The 25,067-nt window shown below is 40.7% G+C and overlaps 2 protein-coding genes across 2 annotated transcripts; both read left to right on the top strand.

Moving 5' to 3' along the window:
* The first annotated feature begins 1,042 nt into the window (after positions 1-1,042).
* Positions 1,043-8,054, top strand: ush1gb (Usher syndrome 1Gb (autosomal recessive)). The gene is made up of 4 exons (XM_059530289.1): positions 1,043-1,323; positions 4,798-5,248; positions 5,835-6,404; positions 7,449-8,054. Exons 1-4 carry the CDS (start codon positions 1,160-1,162, stop codon positions 7,731-7,733), a joined length of 1,470 nt encoding a protein of 489 aa, XP_059386272.1. The 5' UTR covers positions 1,043-1,159; the 3' UTR covers positions 7,734-8,054.
* A 6,169-nt stretch (positions 8,055-14,223) lies between these two features.
* Positions 14,224-22,277, top strand: LOC132121720 (fatty acid desaturase 6-like). Its single transcript, XM_059531443.1, has 6 exons — positions 14,224-14,589; positions 17,224-17,390; positions 18,626-18,806; positions 18,958-19,142; positions 20,618-20,797; positions 22,017-22,277. The coding sequence occupies exons 1-6, from the start codon at positions 14,370-14,372 to the stop codon at positions 22,164-22,166; spliced, it is 1,083 nt and encodes a 360-aa protein (XP_059387426.1). The 5' UTR covers positions 14,224-14,369; the 3' UTR covers positions 22,167-22,277.
* Positions 22,278-25,067: the final 2,790 nt, after the last annotated feature.

Consider the following 25,067-nt stretch of genomic DNA (forward strand, 5'->3'; position numbering starts at 1 on the left):
GAAAAATTATAAAAACTCTTGAATGCCATTTGTACAAAACCAATATATGTCAGAAATTTGTTAAAATCAACATGCTGTATAATCTCTTAATAGGCAATGCTATGTATTATGTCTCTCTGAATAAAACAGGATATTTAATGAGAAAAATGCAGGATGAGACTTATGCTAAGAAGATTATAGGAAAATATGTGATTTGCAAGGTCATACCCCCCCCCCCCCCCAAATAAAAAATCAGAGGCAGCGATAATTATCACATTTGGATTAAAGTAGTTCATGTAAAGAATAAAAATTCATGAAAATGTTCTGAACAGTTAATGGGCACCATAGACTTCCATAATAGGAAAATATAAAATAAAATACTATGGAAGTCAATGGTGCCCATCAATTGTTTGTATACTAACATTTTTCAAAATATCATCTTTGTTCAAAAGAAGAAAGAATCTCAGACAGGTTTGGAACAAATGGAGGGTGAGTAAATGATGACCGAACGTTCATTCTGAAAGTGAAGTACTTCTTTAAGGTAAAACAGCATGCACTTTTAATAGACCTTGAACAGAGTTCAACGACTTCCTCTGATAATGCTGTGGTCAACAACGAGAGCACATCTTGGATTTGTTTGATCAGATCTGCTAGAGTGAGGTTGTACTGAGGTCACAGCAGGGTTTGCCTCTGTTTGGATTGGATTAGTTTAGTGTTTGTATTGTGTGTTCATTTTCTCAGCTGCAGGGAGTAGCCTATGTATGATGCCTCAACGGAGAGTAGTACAATTTTACAGGCTGAATTAATATATAAAATAGATGATATTTATACAAATGCATATATACTTGAAGTCTCCTTTATATACAACTGGATCTTTTTGTTTTCATTTAAATATAACGGGCATTCGCCCAAATTATTGGATTATATCGTGCATTAATATTTATCATTCTTGTGATATACTAGAGAGTGATTTCACCTGGATGTGTCACCGAGTTCTCATCTGTCAGGTGTGCGCTGATCGGAAGTGGGCGTGGTCGTTCCAGGACTCCTCCCATAGCAACCGCTCGAGCGTGCCAGCAGTTCCTCGAGTGGAGACGCTAGAAGCGCACGTGAAATCTTGCCCTTGCAACGCACGCCAAATGACCGTCCGTGAGCCGGGTTTGGGGTTACAGCCGCCGTCATGAACGACAAATACCACCGGGCGGCTCGAGACGGTCACCTGCACCTGCTGAAAGAGGCGACGCGCAGAGATCTGAACGCGCCGGATGAGGATGGGATGACGCCGACGCTCTGGGCCGCGCACCACGGCAACCTGGACGCGCTCAGACTGCTGGTGGCGCGAGGGTGAGTGATGCGTCAATTATTTATGTAGAATATATTTATATATTTTTTTAAATAATTATTAATGTTCCTATTCTTTAAAACAGTACTTAAAAAAATAAATCTCCAGACACCAAATTACATAATAATATTATTTATTTATTAAGTCAAATGCTAGAAGGCGGTTGTTATTGAAGTTCTTCTTAAAAGAAATGTTCTTTTAAGAAATACATAGTATAGTAACAAGAACCAAGACACCACCAAAAACACATTTATAGAAATACATTATATATTTTGCTGGCAATGTACAATCTGAAAATCTTAACATATGAGCATTGCTTTTATTTATTAATTTTTAATGCATTTAAATGATTATTTGGTTCTACTTGAAACATATAATTTCAAGTTTAAACATTTTTTAAATAGTTAATGTGATGTACAACGCTTCTCAGGTCTGGTTATGTTTTGGCATATACAGTTTCATTAACATGATGGCAGTTCTGTGTTTTCCTGTATCAGATCACATCTGCATTGAGATAATTTAGCCCTCCACCCAGCCGCTCTCACTGATGGATATCTGGATTTTTTTATTTGCATATTTACTGTATTGGGCTAGCCTAATTAAAATAAAGGTCACCCAGGAGAACAGTGCAATTTTATCTTGAGTGATGCCTTTCTGTTGCAACTGTTATTACTGCTTAAAAGTATTAGGCTTATATTAAATAATAATATAAAAAACTGCATATAGAGGAGTTACAGATGAAGGTGTGCTGTAATAATCTGCTATGTCATGGATATCTAAAGCATTCAGCTCAATCTAGCTGAACTTTGTCATTTTGTTTATCACTCTCATGTTGCTCCAAGATTATTTGCTGTTAATTTTATTTTACATATGAAAAAACTGCATCAAAATTCTATACTTTTGTGCTCTATTGAAAATATCATCATATGTGTTTGAATCATGAGGGAACGTGAATAATGTCTCCGTTTTCTATTCTTTTTTAGAACTGGCTTTAGGAGAGAGCACAAGTGTTGTATTGTTTATCAAGTAATTTGGTAATTAGATCTAAATAACCTGCCTCTTATCTCCTGAGCAGGTTAATAATGGAAGCTAAATGTTCTGCTCTGTGAACACCTTCACTGTTCTCTAATTAGTGTTCTGCATCAGTCCCTCCAGATCTCTGACTGAACCAGATCTGTTACTGAAACATGTTCACAAAGAGAGGCGACTGCAATTTGAGTCATAACTCAGCCAACATTTAGAGTTCATGATTCACAAAGTTTGTGTTTAGGAGAGAGGATCACTTTGATTTTTATAGTTTTTATAGCTTTTATTTGGATGTCATAGAATTGACTGAATGTTTTTGCCTTTCCATATATTGTCCAAATCACTCACGGAATGGATTTGTATTTTTAAATCATGTTTAACTTAACACATTTTGCTTATTTCCATCCTATTTCTGAGTAAAACTAAATATTCAGCAAGACAAATGTATGGCAGTAACTTGATTTTATCCATCAGGGGTTGGTTTTGAATTATGGATTATGAAACATGGGCTTTAGGTTATTAATGGAGTCCGGTATTTGGAGATGAGAGGTATGTAACGCCAAGTTAAGTTATTCCGTAGCGCTATATATATATATGTATATGTGTATATATATTTAGGGATGGGACGGTATGAAAATTTAATATCACGATTATAGTGACTAAAATTATCACGATTATCAATATTATCACGGTTTTGTTGAAACGAGATGAAAGTGTTCAAAAATAGTTGATGCTCACACTGAAAACATTTCAGCAAGTTTTATATTTAATAATCAACAAACAACTAATAAAACAAGCAACTCTATGCACTTAATTTAAAGAAAGATTAAATTCTGTGGCATTTCCTTCCTTACAATGAAAAGTGTAGAAGCATAGAAAAGCATAGAAAAGTCACTGACTTTCGCCATTCCTTCTCGAAAAAAAACAAAAAAAACATTGTGCGCTGCGCTTGCGTCAGACTGTTGCTGGCTGGACATGATTTAATAGTGAGTTATTAAAACCGCGATAATCAAACACGGTTTTAATGATAATTCATTTTTAAACGATATTACTAACCTTCAGCACATTTTATCACGGTTATCAATAAAACCGGTTATCGTCCCATCCCTAATATATATGTGTGTGTGTGTGTGTATGTTTTTTTTAAAGAGTTGAGTAATACACTATTCTTGGTAGCTGAGAGCATAATTATTTTGCTTTACCACTACTAGGAACAATCTATAATGGGAGTGACAAACAGACTTCGCATCACCCTTTTGAGCATCACGGCTCCACTATGTCTAGAGTACAGACACTAACTGTTGTGCTACATTTCTAATGAGCAAAAATTTTTACTGCTGAGAGTCTTTAAAGAGAGTCCAGGGCTGCATTCGCACTCATGGAAAGGAATTTTACACATGGCCAGACAGAGAGAAAGATGGTAATGTTCACAGTTAAAGGTCAACATAATGAATTAGGGCTATTCCTCTTCCGCCTGCCTGTTTCCTTGGCTGTTGGCATTTTGTTAACTTGATTGTCAGCACCATTAAACACCTCAGGATTTCACGTTTTTGCTCTCTGTAGTATTTTAACCATAATTTTTGTATTTTGGTAGCTTCCGCTGGTCTCTGAAAAGGATGGTTGCCATGTATACCTTTGTAGATATTAGAATTTGAGACTAAAAGAGGACCTTATTGAGAGCCGAAAGTGTATTAAAAATGCAGAGTATATATACAGCATCTTTTCAATGCATTTGTCTTAATTAAGGTCTGTTGCACTTCGGTTTGTTGATGGGCCATAGCAAACATACATAATCTTGACACCATTATGACTGGTTAATATGCTGCACTATAAATTACAGTAAATGGGGTTTTGCACTTGTGCTGAATTGTCAACATAGTGCCTCATTAATTAAACACAAATTAAATGAATTTTGACTGTAACAGTATGGTTGGTAATGAATACTACAGGTCTCTTTCATTGAAGATGATGAATGCATTACATGGTGCACAGTTTTTAATGACATCGAGAGGTAAGCCACAATAGCAGTTTGCATAATGTGTGGTACAGTGGGTAAGTAGAGCTCCAAAGCATCATGTTACGTATTCAGATCAACACCTTGCCACACAACAGAACATGAATGCATGCACTGACATGCACATGGGCACATACATGGATTCACACACCCTATATTTTCACTAGTTATTGATCAGTGTATTGGCAAGGCCCATTTTTCAGCCATTTTGAACACATCGGCATTGGCCAAAAAAGCGTTTTGCATAAATATGTTGGCAACATCTACTTTTCCATAATTAATTTGTATTATATATTGGCCATCAGCCACCCTGCTCCCTTAATATCATTACTGGTATCAGTCACTGACAAACACTTGTCCATCGACCACTAATTTTGACCATGTAACAATGTAAATTAGATGTAACTGATCCGCTGTTGTTGTTTTTGTTCCACAGAGGAGATCCAGATAAATGTGATATTTGGGGAAACACTCCTCTTCACCTGGCAGCAGCTAATGGCCATCTCAACTGTCTGTCCTTTTTGGTGTCATTTGGTGCCAATGTGTGGTGCTTGGACAATGACTACCACACGCCACTGGACATGGCGGCCTCTAGGAGCCACATGGACTGTGTGCGATATCTGGACACTATCGCCGCCAAACAGATCACCATCAACCCCAAAGTGGTGAGCAAATTAAAGGATCGTGCCTTCCGTAATGCAGAGAAACGCATTAAGAACTGTGAAAAGCTTCAGCGTAGGCATCACGAACGCATGGAGAAGCATTTCTTGAGAGAGAATGCTGCAATGGACACGTCAGATACAATGAGTTACAGCAGTTTCAGCAGCACCCTGAGCAGAAGGATCCCTCAGTTCAACACTCTCGACTCCAACATGACATACTCACAGGTACTGTGCCTGAGCATCACATGGGTACTAAAGGGCATAGAACTGGTAACACTCAACATAAAACCTTTGCTTCATGGACTTAACCATTAAGTCAGTAAATCAGACAAGCAAGATAAAAAGCTCTGTTCAAAAACCGGTGAATGTCTTTATTGACCATTGTGCAAAGGGGCATCATCATGGTGGACTGGCAAAGAGCTTTTTTTCAGTAAAAATGTCTATGGTGATTGCATGCCTTGACTTTATGCTCATTAGTAAAGGATGTAGATAAACTATGCAAACCTTTAATTTAGAAAGGGCTGTCTAAAATACATTAACTCTGTTAAACACTTGGCAGTGGACTGCAGTAGTTGCTGGTTCAGTCCCCACATGACTTATCACCATTATGCCCTTGTGCAAAGCCCCAGGGTGCTGGGATGTTGCTTTATTACTTTAAATAAAGCATTTGCTAAATTAAAACGTGCTTCCTTGTTAGAGTAGCATAAGAGTAGCTAGTACACTAACAGTAGTCAGTCTTCAAATAGGGTTTCTAGATGTGTGTGAAACCCTATTTGTTTGAAGTATGACAATGATAAACTTCTCTTTACAGGCAACTCTTCAGTCCACAACAAGAGGCCGGACCAAGATTCAGCGGCGACTTGAGAAGAAGAAGCAAGGTGATGGAATGTTCAAGATATCTGAAGATGGGCGAAAGAGTGTTCGCTCGCTCTCTGGTCTTCAGTTGGGCAATGACGTCATGTTCTTGAAGCAGGAAACGTACGTCGACCGACGCCAGCAGTCCAGCCCTCGGCTCAACATCCGTAACATGTTTTCTGGTAAACAGGACATCAGGCCAGATGATGATGATGATGAGGTAGACACTGTTTCCCGGGCTCTCAGTGATCCAGGTCTGTATGATGCTGCATACTCTGAAATAAGTACAGACTCTGGTCGGGACTCTTTGTTCAACCGCCCAGGACTCGGTACCATGGTATTCCGTCGGAATTATGCAACGGATGGGTTGTTCCAAATGGGACGGAATGAGGGCAGTGTGGTGGGGAGTGAACCAGTGGGACGAGCCCCGAATGTCCGCTTACGGGGGAGATTGCCGCTGCGATCACCCAGTCATGATGAAGTCAGCTTAGGCAGCTCATTGAGTCTTCAAGAGAAGAACTTGCAGGTACAAACAAAAATCAGCAGATACCATACGGATTCCACTTGTTCCTATCAACCCCTATCGATTTCCTTTCTGAATCATTAGGTGCTAGCTTCATCTGATTAGTTTTAAGTTAATGCTCCTGGAGGGCTAAATTCCCAAGGTCTTCAGTTTATAGATTCAGGTTGGGGCCACATTCTCCAGGATGGCCCTCCAGGAGTGAGTTGGCTACCCCTGAACTAGACTCTTACTATTGGCTTTCTTGAACTTAAAGCAGAACAAGGATGGGCAACTCCTGTCCTGGAGAATCACTGTCCTGCAGTGTTTACCTCCATCCCCAATCTAAGCAAAGAGGTTTCAGGTTTTCTAGAAATGTATAGGCAGGTGTGTTTGATTAGGGATAGAGTTGAACTCTGCAGGACAATGGCTCTCCTGGAGTGTAGTTGCCCATGCCTACACTAAATGGCCAAACGTGGACACCCAAATAATCATTTAATTTCAGTACCAAGGGTATTAATAGGGAGTTGGTCCAAGCTTCCAATCTTCTGGGAAGGTTTTCCACTAGATTTTGGAACATGACTGCAGGAAATTGCTCCCAATTAGATGTGGTCTGGCACTGGACCATGCGGTCAGGGTTACAGTCTGTGTTTCCAATTAATTCCCAATGTGTTCAGTGGGGTTTACGACAGGGGAATTGTGAAGGCCATTCAAGTTCTTCCACACCAATAAATAATTTCTTTATTGACCTTTGGGCACAGGGACATCATACTGGAACAAAAAAAGGTTCTATTTTAGTACAAATGGTTGTCCGTGAAAATTGCATGACTTCATGCTTGACTTCATGCACTTTTTAGTAATAAATATAGAGTCCAGAGTGTCCAGATACTTTTGGCCATTTAGTGTACAGTAAGTTATAGAAATCTGTTGATCTGAATTAATGTAAATGTGCCAATCTGAATCAGTGTGAATCTGTTGATCTAACCAGTTTATGAGAAGACACTGCATCTAGCTCTGGAAGAGGGGCTTTATGAGAATTGTTAATTTTTCTCATGTGGCGGCATCCTGTAGGATTTGCCATGGGAGGAAGGAGACCTGGGTTTGGAGGAGGAGGATGACGAGCTTCAGTCATCGTCGGGTCCTTTAGAAGTATTCCTGGCATCTCAGGGACTGAGTGACTTCCTTTCAATTCTCCATAGAGAGCAGATGGACCTGGAGGCGTTGCTGTTGTGTTCTGAGCAAGACCTCATTAGCATCCATATCCCACTCGGACCTCGCAAAAAACTAATTGATGCATGCAGTAGGCACAACAAGGCTCTGGACGATGCTGATGGCATGAAGGACACAATGTTGTAGAGTATGTGTATGTCTGTTATTGACAGTTCCAAAACCTAGTGTACTTTCTTGCTGCCTGCATAAGCGGCTGTTTTAAGACAATATACTAGATTAACTGTATCCTTGTGTTTACATAGGCAGTAACTCAACAATGCCACACAGATAGTACTTCATGCAGAGTCCATGGGATACTTATCCATTTCCCCCATGTATTGGACAAGTCTTCCAGTATTTCTGTCACCTGGATGTATTTTTTCTCTGAGCTTGTTACATTCTAAGATTGTTTCTCTGTAAAGCATACATGCAATGCTGCCTGGGAATTTGGCCAAAACCTTAATTTTATTGTTTACTAAATGTTCATCCCCAGTCTTAAGGTACGTTTACATTATCAAAATTTTAGCGACATTATACAGGCATATGTTCTTGTTATTCCAAAAAAAATATTATTTGGCTTTTGTGTTTTTTATATATTTTTTTTATTTTATGGTAAAAGTAATTTGCTCTTCCTGTGAAAGGACTTTGCTTTTCTGCTGACAGCTGTGCAGGCTGTTCAATAACTGACAAATAGTTACTTGCACATTGTTTTATTAAACTCTCATTCATTTTAACTTCATTTTGGAATTTCACTTTTAAACCAGTCCAGTTAATAGCAGATTGATAAAATCAAGTCCCACTAAACTTGTTTTCCTAAATAAATGTTGTTTCACTTTGAAATGCATGACACTGTGGAAGTAAAACAGGTTGCACAGTGCAATTCACATTTTTTCTTATTCTGTCTATACCTACATTTTGAACAAAGCCATTGTGGGTGTCTGTGCCTGTGAAAACAGTGAAACTACAGCTCTTCAATGGAACACATCCCTTTCCAGCCAGCAAAACAGTGAACAAAGAGGTTCTGCTTGCAAAATGAATTCTGCATGCTAATGTTTTCAGTTATGAATGCCCTTGCAGTTTGGAGGTTAAATTCACACAAACTTTTAATTTGACCTGCTATTTACGGTACTATCTTGAGGTTCATCAAATACATTGTGGTTCCTAATGCACTCTTATTTTTTTTGCCTTGCATGCTGATACTGTATTTTTTGGATAAAGGTAATTAGAGTAATTTGTGGTAAAATGTTCATCTTCACAGCAATTTTCAACCCTAAACATTCAGACCAAGAAACAAAGCCTTGTCACATGGCATCTCAGCTTGAATCTGACAGAAAAAATCTATATAATCAGAGCTTTAGTGTACCACATTATTGAAGATTAACATTGTTTTTTTATTCATTTTGCATTTAAAAATTATTCAGTCTTGTTCATAGTTGTAAATATGGAGCTTTGGACATCAATGTCCAGCCAAAAGACATTTCACTCATGTAAAAAGTAGGCAATTTACAGTTTTCATCTTTTGAATTCTGATGATTGTATGTTGACTGGCTCCAGCCAAGAGGTGCTAGGAGTGTGTGTGTGTGTGTGTGTGTGTGTGTGTGTGTGTGTGTGTGTGTGTGTGTGTGTGTGTGTGTCGAAGCCTCTTGCTCAGTGGGTGAGATGTTTGTTCTGGGTGCCGTGTTCCTCTGCTGTCTGTTCATTTATGGGTGTAGAGGCTGACCTGCTGAAAGCTGATATAACTCTTGTTACTTTATCTGTCTATCCATCACACTCCATCTCCACACAATTCAGCTACGCACGGCTAGCCTTTCTTACATGTACTGAATACATGACATTATACATCTGTCTGAATACAAGTTTAATGCTTTATTTGCTCCTGTGTCATAGTTCATTTATACTCATTTACAGTATTCAAAAATGTCAATGTAAATGGTTTTTTAAGTCATTGTCAAGCATAGAATTTTAAGATATTTTCTATGAAGAAAGTGTAAAACATTTATGTAAATTGTAGAGAAATATTTTAAATACAAACATTTCTGTGTAAATCATTCTTAAAACGACTTAATTATTTATGAGAAATTTGTTCTTCTGTATTACTTCTGTTTTGTATTATGCTTCTTGAAGCACAGTGTTTTGTTTTCCATTCTGTGCTCTTTCTCTTTTGTAGTCTTACATGATGCTGTAAATATTGTCTTTATATTTTACGATTGTCCTTGACCTTGATGTCAGCTCATATCTTACCCTAAAATCCAAAGAAAAAAAAATATTACATTTAAAAATATATATATTTTCTTTGTATTTGAGGGTTAAATATGACCCAAGACTCATATGTTTTCAGGGTAGCCAAATGCCATTGTTTTCAGTGACAAATTGTGGGTAGCTGGTTTAAAATGTCAATTTAATAAACTAGTCATTATTACTGACCTGTGTTTGAGTTATTTGAAGTTTATTGTTATGTTAAATAGCCTGTGTGCTGTATAGAATTGCTCAGTCCTTTTTTTTTCTCTGACACTCCATTCTTTTGCTTCAATGTTTCTATTGTCTTCTGCCAAGTAGATTAAAAGAGGGAGAGAATGGAAGGAGAACAAGGTTTGCTGAATACACGTGTGAGTCAGCAGATGAGAGAGAAAGTAAATGTATTCTAGCTGTACTAGGAGAAAGAGAGAGGGGGAGTGTGTGTGTGTGAGAGAGAGAGAGAGAGAGAGAGAGAGGGATTTTAATGTGTTGTTCTTGCAATTCAAGACACCACATGGGCCCTAGCTGCACTGTGGACCAAGGGCATCTTTGTAGGAGCAAGAAAGATGAGATTTTTTTTTGTGTAAATAGTTTTTACATACAGTACATTGTTGCATGATTTTGTGATTTGATTGATTGTTTCAGATAATTTCCATTTGTCAGTTCCATCCATCCATCTTCTACCGCTTATCCGAGGCCGGGTCGCGGGGGCAGCAGTCTAAGCAGAAAACCCCAGACTTCCCTCTCCCTAGACACTTCCTCCAGCTCTTCTGGGGGGACACCGAGGCGTTCCCAGGCCAGCCGGGAGACATAGTCTCTCCAGCGTGTCCTAGGTCTCCCCCGGGGTCTCCTCCCAGTGGGATGTGCCCGGAACACCTTCCCGGGAAGGCGTCCAGGAGGCATCCGGAACAGATGCCCGAGCCACCTCAGCTGACCCCTCTCGATGTGGAGGAGCAGCGGCTCTACTCTGAGCTCCTCCCGGGTGACTGAGCTTCTCACCCTATCTCTAAGGGATCGCCCAGCCACCCTGCGGAGAAAGCACATTTCGGCCGCCTGTATCCGGGATCTTGTCCTTTCGGTCATGACCCAAAGCTCATGACCATAGGTGAGAGTAGGAACGTAGATTGACCGGTAAATCGAGAGCTTCGCCTTGCGGCTCAGCTCTTTCTTCACCACGACAGACCGGTACATCGACCGCATTACTGCAGAAGCTGCACCGATCCGTCTGTCAATCTCCCGTTCCATCCTTCCCTCACTCGTGAACAAGACCCCAAGATACTTAAACTCCTCCACTTGAGGCAGGAACTCTCCACCAACCTGAAGTGGGCAAGCCACCCTTTTCTGACTGAGGACCATGGCCTCGGATTTGGAGGTGCTGATTCTCATCCCAGCCGCTTCACACTCGGCTGCAAACCGTCCCAGTGCATGCTGAAGGTCCTGGCCTGATGAGGCCAACACGACAACATCATCCACAAAGAGCAGAGACGAAATCGTGTTGTCACCAAACCTGACCCCCTCCGGCCCCTGGCTGCGCCTAGAAATTCTGTCCATAAAAATCATGAACAGAACCGGCGACAAAGGGCAGCCCTGCCGGAGTCCAACACGCACCGGGAACAAGTCTGACTTACAGCTGGCAATACGAACCAAGCTCCTGCTCCGTTCGTACAGGGACCGGATAGCCCTTAGCAAAGGGCCCCGGACCCCATACTCCCGGAGAACCCTCCACAGGCCGCCGCGAGGGACACAGTCGAATGCCTTCTCCAAATCCACAAAGCACATGTGGACTGGTTGGGCATACTCCCATGAACCCTCCAGCACCCTGTAGAGGGTATAGAGCTGGTCCAGTGTTCCACGGCCTGGACGAAAACCACACTGTTCCTCCTGAATCCGAGGTTCTACTATCGGCCGGATTCTCCTCTCCAGTACCCTGGCATAGACTTTCCCAGGGAGGCTGAGAAGTGTGATCCCCCTGTAGTTGGAACACACCCTCCGGTCCCCCTTCTTAAAAAGAGGGACCACCACCCCGGTCTGCCATCCCAGAGGCACCGTCCCCGACTGCCACGCGATGCTGCAGAGGCGTGTCAGCCAAGACAGCCCCACAACATCCAGAGACTTGAGGTACTCAGGGCGGATCTCATCCACCCCCGGTGCCTTGCCACCGAGGAGTTTCTTGACTACCTCGGTGACTTCAGCTTGGGTTATGGACGAGTCCACATCTGAGCCCTCAGCCTCTGCTTCCTCAATGGAAGACGTGACAGCGGGATTGAGGAGATCCTCGAAGTATTCCTTCCACCGTCCAACGACATCCCCAGTTGAGGTCAACAGCTCCCCACCTCTACTGTAAACAGCGTTGGTAGGGCACTGCTTCCCTCTCCTGAGGCGCCGGACGGTTTGCCAGAATCTCTTCGAGGCTGACCGATAGTCCTTCTCCATGGCCTCACCGAACTCCTCCCAGGCCCGAGTTTTTGCCTCCACAACCACCCGGGCTGTAGTCCGCTTGGCCTGCCGGTACCTGTCAGCTGCCTCTGGAGTCCCACAAGCCAACCAGGCCCGATAGGACTCCTTCTTCAGCTTGACGGCATCCCTTACTTCCGGTGTCCACCACCGGGTTCGGGGATTGCCGCCTCGACAGGCACCACAAACCTTACGGCCACAGCTCCGAGCGGCCGCTTCGACAATGGAAGTGGAGAACATGGTCCACTCGGACTCAATATCTCCAGCCTCCCTCGGGATCCGGTCGAAGCTCTGCCGGAGGTGGGAGTTGAAGATCTCTCTGACAGGAGACTCGGCCAAACGTTCCCAGCAGACCCTCACAGTACGTTTGGGTCTGCCGAGTCTGTCCAGCTTCCTCCCCCGCCATCGGATCCAACTCACCACCAGGTGGTGATCGGTTGACAGCTCCGCCCCTCTCTTCACCCGAGTGTCCAAGACATACGGCCGGAGGTCGGATGAAACGACCACAAAGTCGATCATCGACCTACGGCCTAGGGTGTCCTGGTGCCACGTGTACTGATGGACACCCTTATGCTTGAACATGGTGTTCGTTATGGACAAGCTGTAACTAGCACAGAAGTCCAATAACTGAACACCGCTCGGGTTCAGATCAGGGGGGCCGTTCCTCCCAATCACGCCCCTCCAGGTGTTACTGTCGTTGCCCACGTGGGCGTTGAAGTCCCCCAGTAAAACGACGGAGTCCCCAGTCGGAGCACTTTCCAGCACCCCTCCCAGAGACTCCAAGAAGGCTGGGTACTCTGCATTGCCGTTCGGCCGTAGGCACAAACGACAGTGAGAGACCTATCCCCGACCCGAAGGCGCAGGGAAGCGACCCTCTCGTTCACCGGGGTAAACTCCAACACATGGCAGCTGAGCTGGGGGGCTATAAGCAAACCCACACCAGCCCGCCGCCTCTCACCATGGGCAACTCCAGAGTGGTGAAGAGTCCATCCTCTCTCGAGGAGTGTGGTACCAGAGCCCAAGCTGTGCGTAGAGGTGAGTCCGACTATCGCTAGTCGGAACCTCTCTACCTCACGCACAATCTCGGGCTCCTTCCCCGCCAGTGAGGTGACGTTCCACGTCCCTAGAGCTAGTTTCCGTGTCCAGGGATCGGGCTGTCGAGGCCCCCGCCTTCGACTGCCACCCGATTGTCTAAGCACCGGCCCCTTACGGTCCCTCCTGTAGGTGGTGAGCCCACGGGAAGGCGGCCCCACGTCGCTCCTTCGGGCTGAGCCCGGCCGGACCCCGTGGGGGGAGGCCCGGCCACCAGGCGCTCGCATACGAGCCCCAACCCCGGGCCTGGCTCCAGGGTGGGGCCCCGGCTGCGCCATACCGGGCGACGTCACGGTCCTTTGATTTAAAATTGTCAGTTGCCATCTTTCATTTATATAAATAATACACAGAAATGCAACTTTTGTCAAATGGCTTTATGAAATTTGCAGTGTTTATTTTTCCTTAAAACCATAACATTTGCTGAATTTCTGTGTAAGTAAAATTAATAGTCAAATATCGGTCAATTGTTAATTAAACCATCCTGAACAAAATTCTGTATAAATCATTCATAAAACTATTATTGCATAAATTGTTTTGTGTGTGTGAGTGATTTGACAGGTTTTTGTTTATTTGTTTACAGAGAAATAGCAGATTTCCTGTGTAAATTATTATTATTATTTGACTTGAACATACATTTGTTCAATTTATGCACAGTAGTTTTGCGTAAAATTGTTTAATTGGATGCAACCATTACTTTTTCTGGTTTTAAAATTAATTTATAGCTGTGTGTGTGTGTGTGTGTGTGTGTGTGTGTGTGTGTGTGTGTGTGTGTGTGTGTGTGTGTGTGTGTGTGTGTGTGTGTGTGTGTGTTGTTCTTGTAGGAGATGACGCAGAGCTCTTGCAGTATTGAGGACACTCCTGCCAAAGGCGTCGCCGTGGGAACGAGAAAGACAGAGTGAGCGCGTTTTTAGCGCAGTCAGCACTAAAGTCCCTCACTCTTGTTTCCCGGACCGGACAGAGAGTGCGAGCGGGCGCCATGCGTCTCTGAACTCTAGTGCCAGCATGCAGAACATTTGTGAAGAGTGGAGAGATCCAGCGTCCCGGGATGATGAAGGACACGGGAACGGAGCGCAGGGGAAGCCGCACGCGGACGCGGAGCGCGAGACGCTGATGATGGAGCTCACGCGCCTGGTGCAGAAGAGTGTGAGAGAGAGCAGCTGGTGGGAGAGGAGAGGAATAGACTGCAGCATCCTCACCGCAGCCTTCATCAGTTTACCGGCAGGTACACTCACTTTGACCACTGTTTCATTATCGACACAAAAAGACTGATTAGACACAGGCTCTTTGGGAGAATCTCGAAACAAAATAAATATACTCAAAATAACTCCTATTTCGAGTCTGTTGTGTAGTTTACATTTTACATTCAAATTACCCACATTATCTTTTTAAATTTTCATTACTGAAATGCAATACAAAAAATGGAATTAAAATTCTAAATAACTATATATATATATATATATATATATATATATATATATATATATACACACATACACACACACACACCTGTGTGTGTGTGTGTGTGTATGTGTGTATGCATTAGAATGAATGTATATGTATGGCAAGGCTTAAAGGCTTTGAAATATAATCCAATTTCATTTCCTTTTTTCATTCATGGGGTGAAACATTTTTTAAATAATACTTTTAATTCGGAAATTTATAAATAATGAAAATAACTGTAAAGTATTTAATTAGAAAGACTGAAGTAGTATTTTCTATAAAAAAATAAATAAATAAAATAAATGAAAAATCCAATAATCTGTTTTGCATAATATTTTTTATTTATATATTTATTTATTAATGATGTAGGCAACATAAACGTTTTAGAAATAGTTTATGGTGTGTGAGGAAATTACTATTAACAAATCAATTCAAATTTGTATCTTGCTTTAGCTAGAAAATATTTGCATTTTGATTTTTAAGTTGTGAGTGTTTTCATCCCAACACATACTTGTGTGTACTACAGTCTGTATGAGTGTGTAAAGGTGTGCAATGTCACTAATGGAGAGTTTTGGATAATGTGCATTTAAAACAAATTGTTGACTTAAGTCACGCAGTCCAGGGGTGTGACTGTGTGTCTGCCGGTTATTGGGTGAAACTTTGCTTTAACACTGACACAAAAAAACAACTTCAGTTTTGTGCCAAATGTTCTTTGACTTTCAATCCATACAAATCAGCTTCTTTATATAGTAAAGCTTTTTAAGCTTTCAGACACGGCTACAGTTAAAGGGACAGTTCATTCAAAAAAATGAAAATTATGTCATAATTTAATCACTTTCTTTCTTCTGCTGAAAACAAAAGAATGAAGATCAGACAGTTGCTGGCCCCCATCAGAAACGTTTGGTTTACAACAATCTTCATAATATCTCTTTTTTTTTTTTTTTTTTTTTAAACATTCAATAGAAGAAAGAACTTCACATAGGTTTGGAACAAGTGAGTAAATGATGACAGAATTTTATTTTCTGAGTGAACTATCCCTTTAATATCCAAATTACCAAGGCGCTCCTATGGGGGTGGTTGTCATGGGGACCGGTTCGATCTGATTGCTTCCATCCCATTGGGCAGATCCAGTTTCCTGCAGCACTCACGCCACTGACTCCTCTTTCAGGGAGAAACAGTGATGGAGGTCAAAACTGCTAAATTATTCGAAAAAAGATAATTTCGTGCTGTATTACACTAGTCAAAAACAACAGGACATAGCATAATTAAATTCATTGCATCATCTTTTTGAAATTGTGTATCATTTTATCCAGTCTTTGGATGAAAGAAATATTTAACAGCGCAAACAAAGCAAAACAAATGACACCAATATATTTTAAAAAGGCATATACTACAGATACTTTGTTTTAATATATTTTTATATAATTATGTGATTTTTAGTACTAGTAACTTAAGTTTAAGCTTTCTTTTTATTGTGTTCCATGAGAGAAAGTAGTTTACTGTATCACCAAACTATTTCAGACATCACGAATAATACATAATGATATACTCAACGCATTACATTAAATATAACCATGGGCTGATAAAACAGCTAAACAATCAGATAATCACAATCAAACTTTCCCTGTTCGGAAGCATTATTCTCCAGACATTCCCATCAAAATTCATCATTTAGTTTTACAAAGACACCAATTGAAACATGAATTCAAAATGACTTTTATTTATTTATCAGATGCCAAAATTCACTGTATCTAAATTCACTGTGAAAAATATTCAATGAATGCAAAACTTTTATTTTCTTTTAAAAACGTGCACTTTGTTATCAACCGTTATCATCTCCATGTAATCTCTGAAAACGTAAATTTTAAAAACACTTAGTATTGTTTTTACAAAGTGACATCACCATCAACTGGCCTGGCATGCATAACACAGTGTTGTCATTCATTTGAACACATCTGTGAATAGGGGTCGTTTTGACAAACGTTGTTTACTGTATGAAAAACTTTTTAAAAATGCAAAGGAAAAACCTTTCTGTTTTTAGTACCATCATTGTCATATAAACGTCCCTTTAATGTAAAAGTCTACTGGAGCATGCTTTACAAGAAAAAACTACTTCAGTCTTTCTACATCAAAATTTCAGTTTCATTCAATGTGCTACTTGATATTTATCTGTAATTAAATGTGAAATTTAGCAATTTCTAAGTAAAATCATTTCTACCTCAAATTGTTTATAGTGTTTTCTCAACTCATTTCTAAACCTGTTAATAGTTACATAAAGCAAGCATTTTGTGTCATAGCTTTGATTATGGAGCATAAATGTCATCTAGATGTCTCTGCAGATGTTTGTGCTCATATCTTAGTCGTGAGTCGAGCTCCGCACCTCTGCGCTGTTACAGTGATGTTCTTGTGTTTGCAGGGTTCCTGTTGTTGGGTTCTTCTCAGCCGCTGTATTTCCTGTTGGGTCTGCTGATAATGGGCATCGCTCACGCTGTCATCACTGTTAAAGGGACACATCTGTCCAGTCACGGCGCGCTCAGCGAGTCTCCGGCCTGGACTGACTTCTGGGCTGTCTTCTTCATCGAAGTGAGATTTGCTGGCAATGTGAAATCATTAAACATTGCGAATCTATTGGGAAATCTATTGTTACACAGTAGTAAAATAATATACTTATTAAATGATAAAGCACCAAAAGAACCATGGTTTTGCCATTTCTGAGTCTTGATACTGCCACAGTACTTTCCATTTTTACATTAATTTAATTTTAGTTTCCATTTTTACTTTAATTCCATGTGTTTTGGGTCATCAGGAGTTTTTGTACTGATGTTTAAAGCACAGTGTGTTTCACATGCTCTCTGTAATATGAAAATGCAATGGAAAGAATTTAGCTGATAAATTCTTCATTAATTAACTTCATGGATAAAGAGGATTGAGGTTAATTTACAGTTTCCAATCTCTCAAGAATGCAAGAGTCATATTGTTGATCACATTCTATGGTAACAGTCTGTACACACAGACACAGTTGGCCCCCAAAGAGTTATTCACCTTTATAATTGTATAAGCAGTTTTTATTGCAAATTATGTTAGCACAACAGTTTGAGTCAAATTAATTGGATTTTCTTTGTATATCTTAAATGATCTTTAATGCTTTAACGACAGCAGTGCTGAAACTATGAATGAAAAAAGCATCTTGCAAAAAGCAAGAACATCTGACCTATATTTAATTTTCCATTAAATCATTTACATTATTAAATATTTTAATTTGTTTACTTTTTACTGTTTTGCTATTTACTATTTAAAATGTTCAATATTTATTATTTTTAAATTATTTTAATGCCACTTTAATTATATTCAAGTGCAAAGGATATTTATTGATAGATATGTCACTATATATATATATATATATATATATATATATAGTAAATCATTTAATGTAAATATTAAAATCAAAATATTTAATAATATAAATATTTAACATAATTTAATTAGTATTTTAATTAAATTATTGAATATTTAAATAAAAAATGTATTCAGTCATCACATTAAATTAAAATCCATCATGATTTGAGGTGTTCTAAAGATCCGCTTGAGCTACAGCGAAAGCAAGAACATTGGTCTGTACAAAGAGTCACATGATCAATGACCCTTATGTACTTACAGTTGAATGAGTTCACAGTTCTCTATTTTACATCATCTTTTCCTTGTTTTAAATGCTTCAAAATCCCAAAACTCTTAAATGAGAGGAGATGTTGATGAAATGTGGTCTCTTTTGTACCCCTGCATGCATCATATGACTGCTGCTCCTCTCTGGTGTTTCTCAGGTGTGCGGCTCGTTCTCAGCGCGGGCCGGTGTTCATGCTCACGTCAAGATGCATCACGCTCACACTAATGTGATCGGTCTGGGAGACTCCAGCACCTGGAAAATCCCCTTCCTTCCTCGATCCGTCTACCTGTTCATCGCGCCGCTGGCCGTCCCCATCATCACACCCATCGTTGCCATCGGTGAGGCCCTTTTTTGCTTAGGACACCACATCAACCGAGTACATTTAGCTCTGAGCTGATGTACATTTACATAAATTTACATTTGACCCTTGTGTGAATGCGCTGATACCAGCTTCATCATCAGTGAAACATATTCTCTCATGTGTTTCAGGTCAGCTGAAGTGTCAGTCTCCGTTCCAGATTGTGCGCACCGTCCTGTGTGTGTGTCTGGGTTTTTTTTCTCAGTATTACCTGCTCAGGTGTGTGTCAGGACTCTCGTGCAGCTCTGCTCTGGTGGTCATGCTTCTGTGCAGAGCCATGTTCTCCCTGCCATACATACACGTCAACATATTTCAGGTGAGATATGCATCATAGAAAAATGCTAGATGCATTTTAATATATGACTATGATAGATGTTTTTTGGTTGTGCACCTGATTTTGATTATTTTTTGGAATTGCATGGTTTCTACAATTGCTTTAGACAATTGTGTCACACAACACTAGCACAACTGTTTTTGTATGTTCAGTTGTTTTTGCATGCTCAGAAAATTAAATTAAATCATTTACACCAATTATATAAAAACTTTAGCATTCTATGGCTGTTTTGACATTCTCAGTAAATATAAATTATATAATTTATACCACTTATAAGAAGAAATCTGTATTTGTTTTTGTGTGCTCAGAAAATTAAATCGAGAATATCACTTGATATACATATAAAAATATTGTTCTTTTACATGCTGTAGTTGTTTTTACATGCTCTAAAAATATAAATGTAATTATTTACACTACTTATCATCAGAAAATATAAAACAGTTGTTTGCATGATTTATTTGTTTTTGCATGATCAGAAAATATACATTATATCATTTACACTACTTATCTTTAGAAAATATAAAAATATAGTAATTTGTGCATGCTCAGAAAGTAAAAAATTAAATTATTTACACTGCCTATCTTCAGAAAATATAAAAATATAGTTTTTTGCATGTTCAGAAAATATTAAGTATTTTAAATATAGTCGTTTTTTGACTGTTATAGTGTTTTTTGCATGCTCAGAAAATATAAATTAAAGGATCTATTCCACTTTTCACTAAATATAAAAACAGTTGGTTTTGCATGCTATGGTTGCTCATATTTACACTGCTTGTCTACAGAAAATATAAAAACTGGTAAGTTAAGGTACATTGGTGATAGTTAAAGGACTGCTATTGTTGCTTTGGTCCTGAGCTTTAACAGAGCACCACACAATCCACTAACAACCTCTCTGGCCGTACAGTAACACTTCAGAACTACATTATTCTGTTGTCTCTCGAAGGCTCATAAGAGTAATCATTCTGAGTGTGAATGTTCGAAGCCATTCAGCTGAAGTCTGCATCAATCCATCCCTGTCTGTGTGTGTCTCTCCATCGTTTCCCGCGAGACCTGCTCAATGCGGCTTTGTTCTCCTCTGCTGCTCGCAGAGGTTCACAGGGTTCGTTTGAAGAAAAACATAAAACGGCAGAGAACAATTCACGCATGATTTTCCCAGGCAGAGCTAAGGGAGAATGTACTTTTGTATTGTGCTGATCCTCTGAGGTATTTTCGCTGGTTTAAAGGGCAGCCGTCGGCTCTGAGACCCACAGCGATGTGTGAGACCTTTGTTTAGGAGTGAATGCTGTGTTGCTCTGTTCATAGTCGCAGTGTGTTACAGTATGTGTCTGTGATAAATGCTTGTATGTGCTATTGTCTCATGTGTTTACATCAGTTTTGTCTCGTTTGGGCCCCCTCTGGTGTCAGTGGTATCTTTTGAGCCCTGAACATGTTTGGTTTCTTTTTCTCCCCTTTTGCAGCACATCGGCCTGGCAATGTTTTCTGCCACTCAGCGGCCCAAACGCATCCTCCAGATGACACACGGAGTCCTGAACCTTCCCCGAAACCCGCTGCTGGACTGGACCTTCGGCCATTCCCTCATCAGCTGCCACGTAGAGCATCACCTCTTCCCATTCCTGTCTGACAACATGTGCCTGAAGGTGAGCGTTCATACTGACAGCCACAGCTTCTATTCACATGGAACAAAGTGTTTCTCAAACTGCAGTATATGTATAAAAATAAAAAAAACATCAGCTATTTTTTTATTTATTTTTATTACATTTGTAAATTAACTTATTTTAATTGTTTTGATTAATTTATTATTTAATATTTAATATTGATATTTTTCTAAATGTTTATGCTGCATTTTAATTGAATAATGCAATGTGCAGGCAGGACAAGTGAAACACAAGGGATATATGTTTACAGCTTAACGAGATAACAAGACACACCTGACAAGAATCAAGAGGAACCAATAAACAAACAGACTACAAACAAAGCACAGGAAACACTTCAACATAAAAGTCCAGGCAAGACATAGGGAACACGTAATAAGTAATTTAAATTAATAATTTATAAGATGTAATTATAATCGTATATAAAATGTATATTTATTTATATAATATAAATAATTAATATATTACATATACAATATTCAGTTTTTAAATAATGTAAATCATTGAATATTTAAAATAATTGTAAATAATTTATTAAATTAACTTAAAATGCAACCTTAACATATAAAGTATAAATAGAATTAATATTTTAATTAAATTCAACATTAGTCAAACAAGATTAATTAAAAAGAAAATACTAATGGATAAGGACATGCCAATATATATATATGTGTGTGTGTGTGTGTGTGTGTGTGTGTGTGTGTGTGTGTTAATTTGTTTAATTTACACGTTATTGATAACTTAATATTTAGATTGAAATGCAGAATAAAAAAGTAAAAAAAGTATAATCATTTAAAACAATAAATCATTGCATTTGTTTCTATAAAATTAACATGCAGCATTAACAAATCAAGTAGCATTATGATTAACAAAAAGGAATAGATTAATGAACTAATATTAATCTAGATTAATTAAAATAATCTAATATGTGTAATAATTTGTGTAATAAATATGTATAAGTAAAAATTACTTTAATGTAAAAAGAATATTTAAAATATTAAAATAATTTAAATTGAAATGCAGGATAAACATAGTATTAATATTAACAGTACAATTCACAAAAATGAATAAATTAATGAAGCAACATTATTCAAACAAAATTAATTTAAAATGATAAACAAATTGATAAAGTTAATATGGCAAATAAATATATCTACTAGTAAATGAATGGTAATAATGAATATGCATGTGTTTATTGTCTCAGGTGAAGCCTATAGTGTCTCGGTATCTGAAGGAGAAGAAGTTGCCGTATCTGGAGGACGGTTATGTCTCCCGTCTGCGTCTGTTCTTCCACAAATATCAGGAGCTGATGGTGTTTGCACCACCCATCACTGAACTGGTGGGAATCCAGTGACGGAGGAAGAGGATGATGATGATGGGATGAAGAGCAGAAGATGAAAAGATTGACACTGACATGATGACTGATGCATGAAGGCATTGGAATTAAAGTAAACATGAAACTTGGCTCACAATTCATTTTACTTGCATAATATGATGCATTACTGAAAGAAACAGGGTATTTGACAAGAATAAAAATGTAGGATGAGTACTTTCAGTCTTGGAAGACATTTTGACGAAGGATAAAGAAGTTAAACATTTGTTATTTCAGAATGATATGTGCTGTTGAAGGACCAGGAATGTGCATTAAGAAACAGGATCGAATCTGAATTCATCTTGTCTTTATAACAAGCAATGCCGTGCATAGAGAGCATCTTTTCATTTAAAACAAAATGCATTAAAATATACTTAAAAGGAGGATTTCCTTCACATTGATTTTTAAGCAGTGCTTCCTATTCACTTAACTAAATGACATTATTGAATGTAAAGATCATTGCCTAATGCACTAACTTCGGATCAATGTTAATACAGCACTGCAGCGCTCATCATTCACAACCTCTGACCCCAGATCAGCTCCCAGCTTCAATATAGCTGTATGAAGACTAAAAAGATGCATACAACTTTACCTAATCTACACAGGACATGCTTTGACTTTGTTCCAAAGTTTAGTGAGTTGCCTTTGCTCCTGCCGGCTGCCTAAAACTGGAGGAATGTCATGCCATCATCCGAGGGCCTTTCCAGTGCCACCGCCAGGCACCACGGGGGAGTTCACCCAGCTGGTCGAGGGCCGAGCGGCAGTATGTCTGGGAACCGGAACACATTTTTATTTTATTTTATTTTTCTCCTCTCTCCCCTCTCTCGTCTCTGTCGCTCCTCATCCTTCCATCTCCTTTTCTCTCGCCTTGTCTGTCCTACCCCCAGGTTCCCGTAGGTCTCCCTGAGCGGTCCCCCCGTAGGGAGGGTGGGTGGAGCGCAGTCTCGTGGTTACCCCCTGGCCTGCGAGGGGCGATTAGGGTATGAGACGAGTGGGGCGGGGCCGAGAAACATGGGAAGAGAGTGAGGCCGGTGGAGTGATTGGGAAATGAGTGACACCTGCTCCACTCACCGGTCTTGAGTCCCACAGAGGAGATGGAGGGATATAAAACCGGAGCGACGACAGTGACGGAAGAGAGAGGACCAGGCCTCTTATTTTGTGTGGGGCTGTCACGCTGTTTGTGGTTATTTTGTAATTAAAGTTTCATTTTGAATTTCCGCCGGTTCCTGCCTCCTCCTTCCCGTGACTGTGAAGTTTGTATATTGTTACAGTAACGTATGTAACCAAGGTTTCCTGATTAGGGAACAAGATGCTGCGGTGACATCACCATATAAGAACACCCTTTGGTGTGAAGACTATCTGGATCCCTGTACCATCCCGCCAATTTTATTGGCCAAATAGCGCTTGGCACCGCCTTACGCATGCGTCAGCATAGTATACCTGCGTGCCGTGCGCTATTTTGCTCAGATTTCATGATCTAAGGAAACGCTTTCAAGGTACAGTATGGCCCGAACCGCAGCACCTCTTTCCCTCTTCAGGGAACCGTGGTTACATACGTAAGCGAGATGTTCCCTTTCATAGGAATTCATGATCTGCATTTAACCCATCCAAAGTGCAGTGAACACACACCAAGAGCAGTGGGCAGCTGCATTTGTCCTGGGGCTCCTGGGGAGCAGTTGGGGGTTCAGTGCCTTGTTCAAGGGCACCTAAGTCGTGGTATTGCTGGCCTGAGACTCCAATGGAGTGATTGGGAAAAAAAGCGACACCTTCTCCACTCACTGGTCTCGCGTCCCACGGAAGAGATTGGAAGGATACAAAAGAGGAATGACAACAGTGAAGGACGAGAGAGGACCAGGCCTGGACTTTATTTTGTGTTTGGTTTTTATTTGTGCACGACAGTCATCCGCGAGGGGCTTTCACGCTGTTTGTGGTTATTTTGTCATTTCATTTTGAATGTCCAGTGGTTCCCGCCTCCTTCTTCCTGTGACTGTGAAGTTTGTATATTGTTACACTGGTGCAAAACCAGGGAGGAAGGAGGGACGCACTGACGAAGATCCCTTGCCACTGGGGTGAATCCCCATCGAGCATGGCATAGCAGTCTGGCGCCGTGGACGCTCGAGGCGGTGGGCTGGAGTGAGTTGCTGGAGATGGACGAGCTCGCTGCTGGAGATGGACGAGCTCGCTGCCAGCCGCCCGCGATGTGGAGGGGTGGCTGCCGTCCATGAGGGAGCGGAGGAGTTGGCTCCATTAGCCAGTGGGCTGGAGCCTGCTGCCATCCGCCAAAAGTGGGGAGGAACAGGGAATGGGGGACTCCTGCCGGTTGCCTAAAACTGGAGAAATGTCATGCCATCATCCGAGGGCCTTTCCAGTGCCACCGCCAGGCACCACGGGGGAGTTCACCCAGCTGGTCGAGGGCCGAGCGGCAGTATGTCTAGGAACCGGAACACATTTTTATTTTATTTTATTTTTCTCCTCTCTCCCCTCTCTCATCTCTGTCGCTCCTCATCCTTCCATCTCCTTTTCTCTCGCCTTGTCTGTCCTACCCCCAGGTTCCCGTAGGTCTCCCTGAGCGGTTCGCCCGTATGGAGGGTGGGTGGAGCGCAGTCTCGTGGTTACCCCCTGACCTGCGAGGGGCGATTAGGGTATGAGACGAGTGGGGCGGGGCCGAGAAACATGGGAAGAGAGTGAGGCCGGTGGAGTGATTGGGAAATGAGTGACACCTGCTCCACTCACCGGTCTTGAGTCCCACAGAGGAGATGGAGGGATATAAAACCGGAGCGACGACAGTGACGGAAGAGAGAGGACCAGGCCTCTTATTTTGTGTGGGGCTGTCACGCTGTTTGTGGTTATTTTGTAATTAAAGTTTCATTTTGAATTTCCGCC

The sequence above is a fragment of the Carassius carassius genome, chromosome 39, assembly GCF_963082965.1.
Source record: "Carassius carassius chromosome 39, fCarCar2.1, whole genome shotgun sequence".
Lineage (NCBI taxonomy): Eukaryota > Metazoa > Chordata > Actinopteri > Cypriniformes > Cyprinidae > Carassius > Carassius carassius.

Bases quoted from the DNA above. Each gene is read 5' to 3' on its own strand.
- ush1gb (XM_059530289.1), top strand. From the start codon at position 1,160: ATGAACGACAAATACCACCGGGCGGCTCGAGACGGTCACCTGCACCTG. The intron at 5,249-5,834 runs GTACTGTGCCTG...TTCTCTTTACAG, and splicing joins CCAACATGACATACTCACAG to GCAACTCTTCAGTCCACAAC. The intron at 6,405-7,448 runs GTACAAACAAAA...GGCATCCTGTAG, and splicing joins TTCAAGAGAAGAACTTGCAG to GATTTGCCATGGGAGGAAGG.
- LOC132121720 (XM_059531443.1), top strand. From the start codon at position 14,370: ATGCAGAACATTTGTGAAGAGTGGAGAGATCCAGCGTCCCGGGATGAT. The intron at 14,590-17,223 runs GTACACTCACTT...TTGTGTTTGCAG, and splicing joins CTTCATCAGTTTACCGGCAG to GGTTCCTGTTGTTGGGTTCT. The intron at 20,798-22,016 runs GTGAGCGTTCAT...TTATTGTCTCAG, and splicing joins CTGACAACATGTGCCTGAAG to GTGAAGCCTATAGTGTCTCG.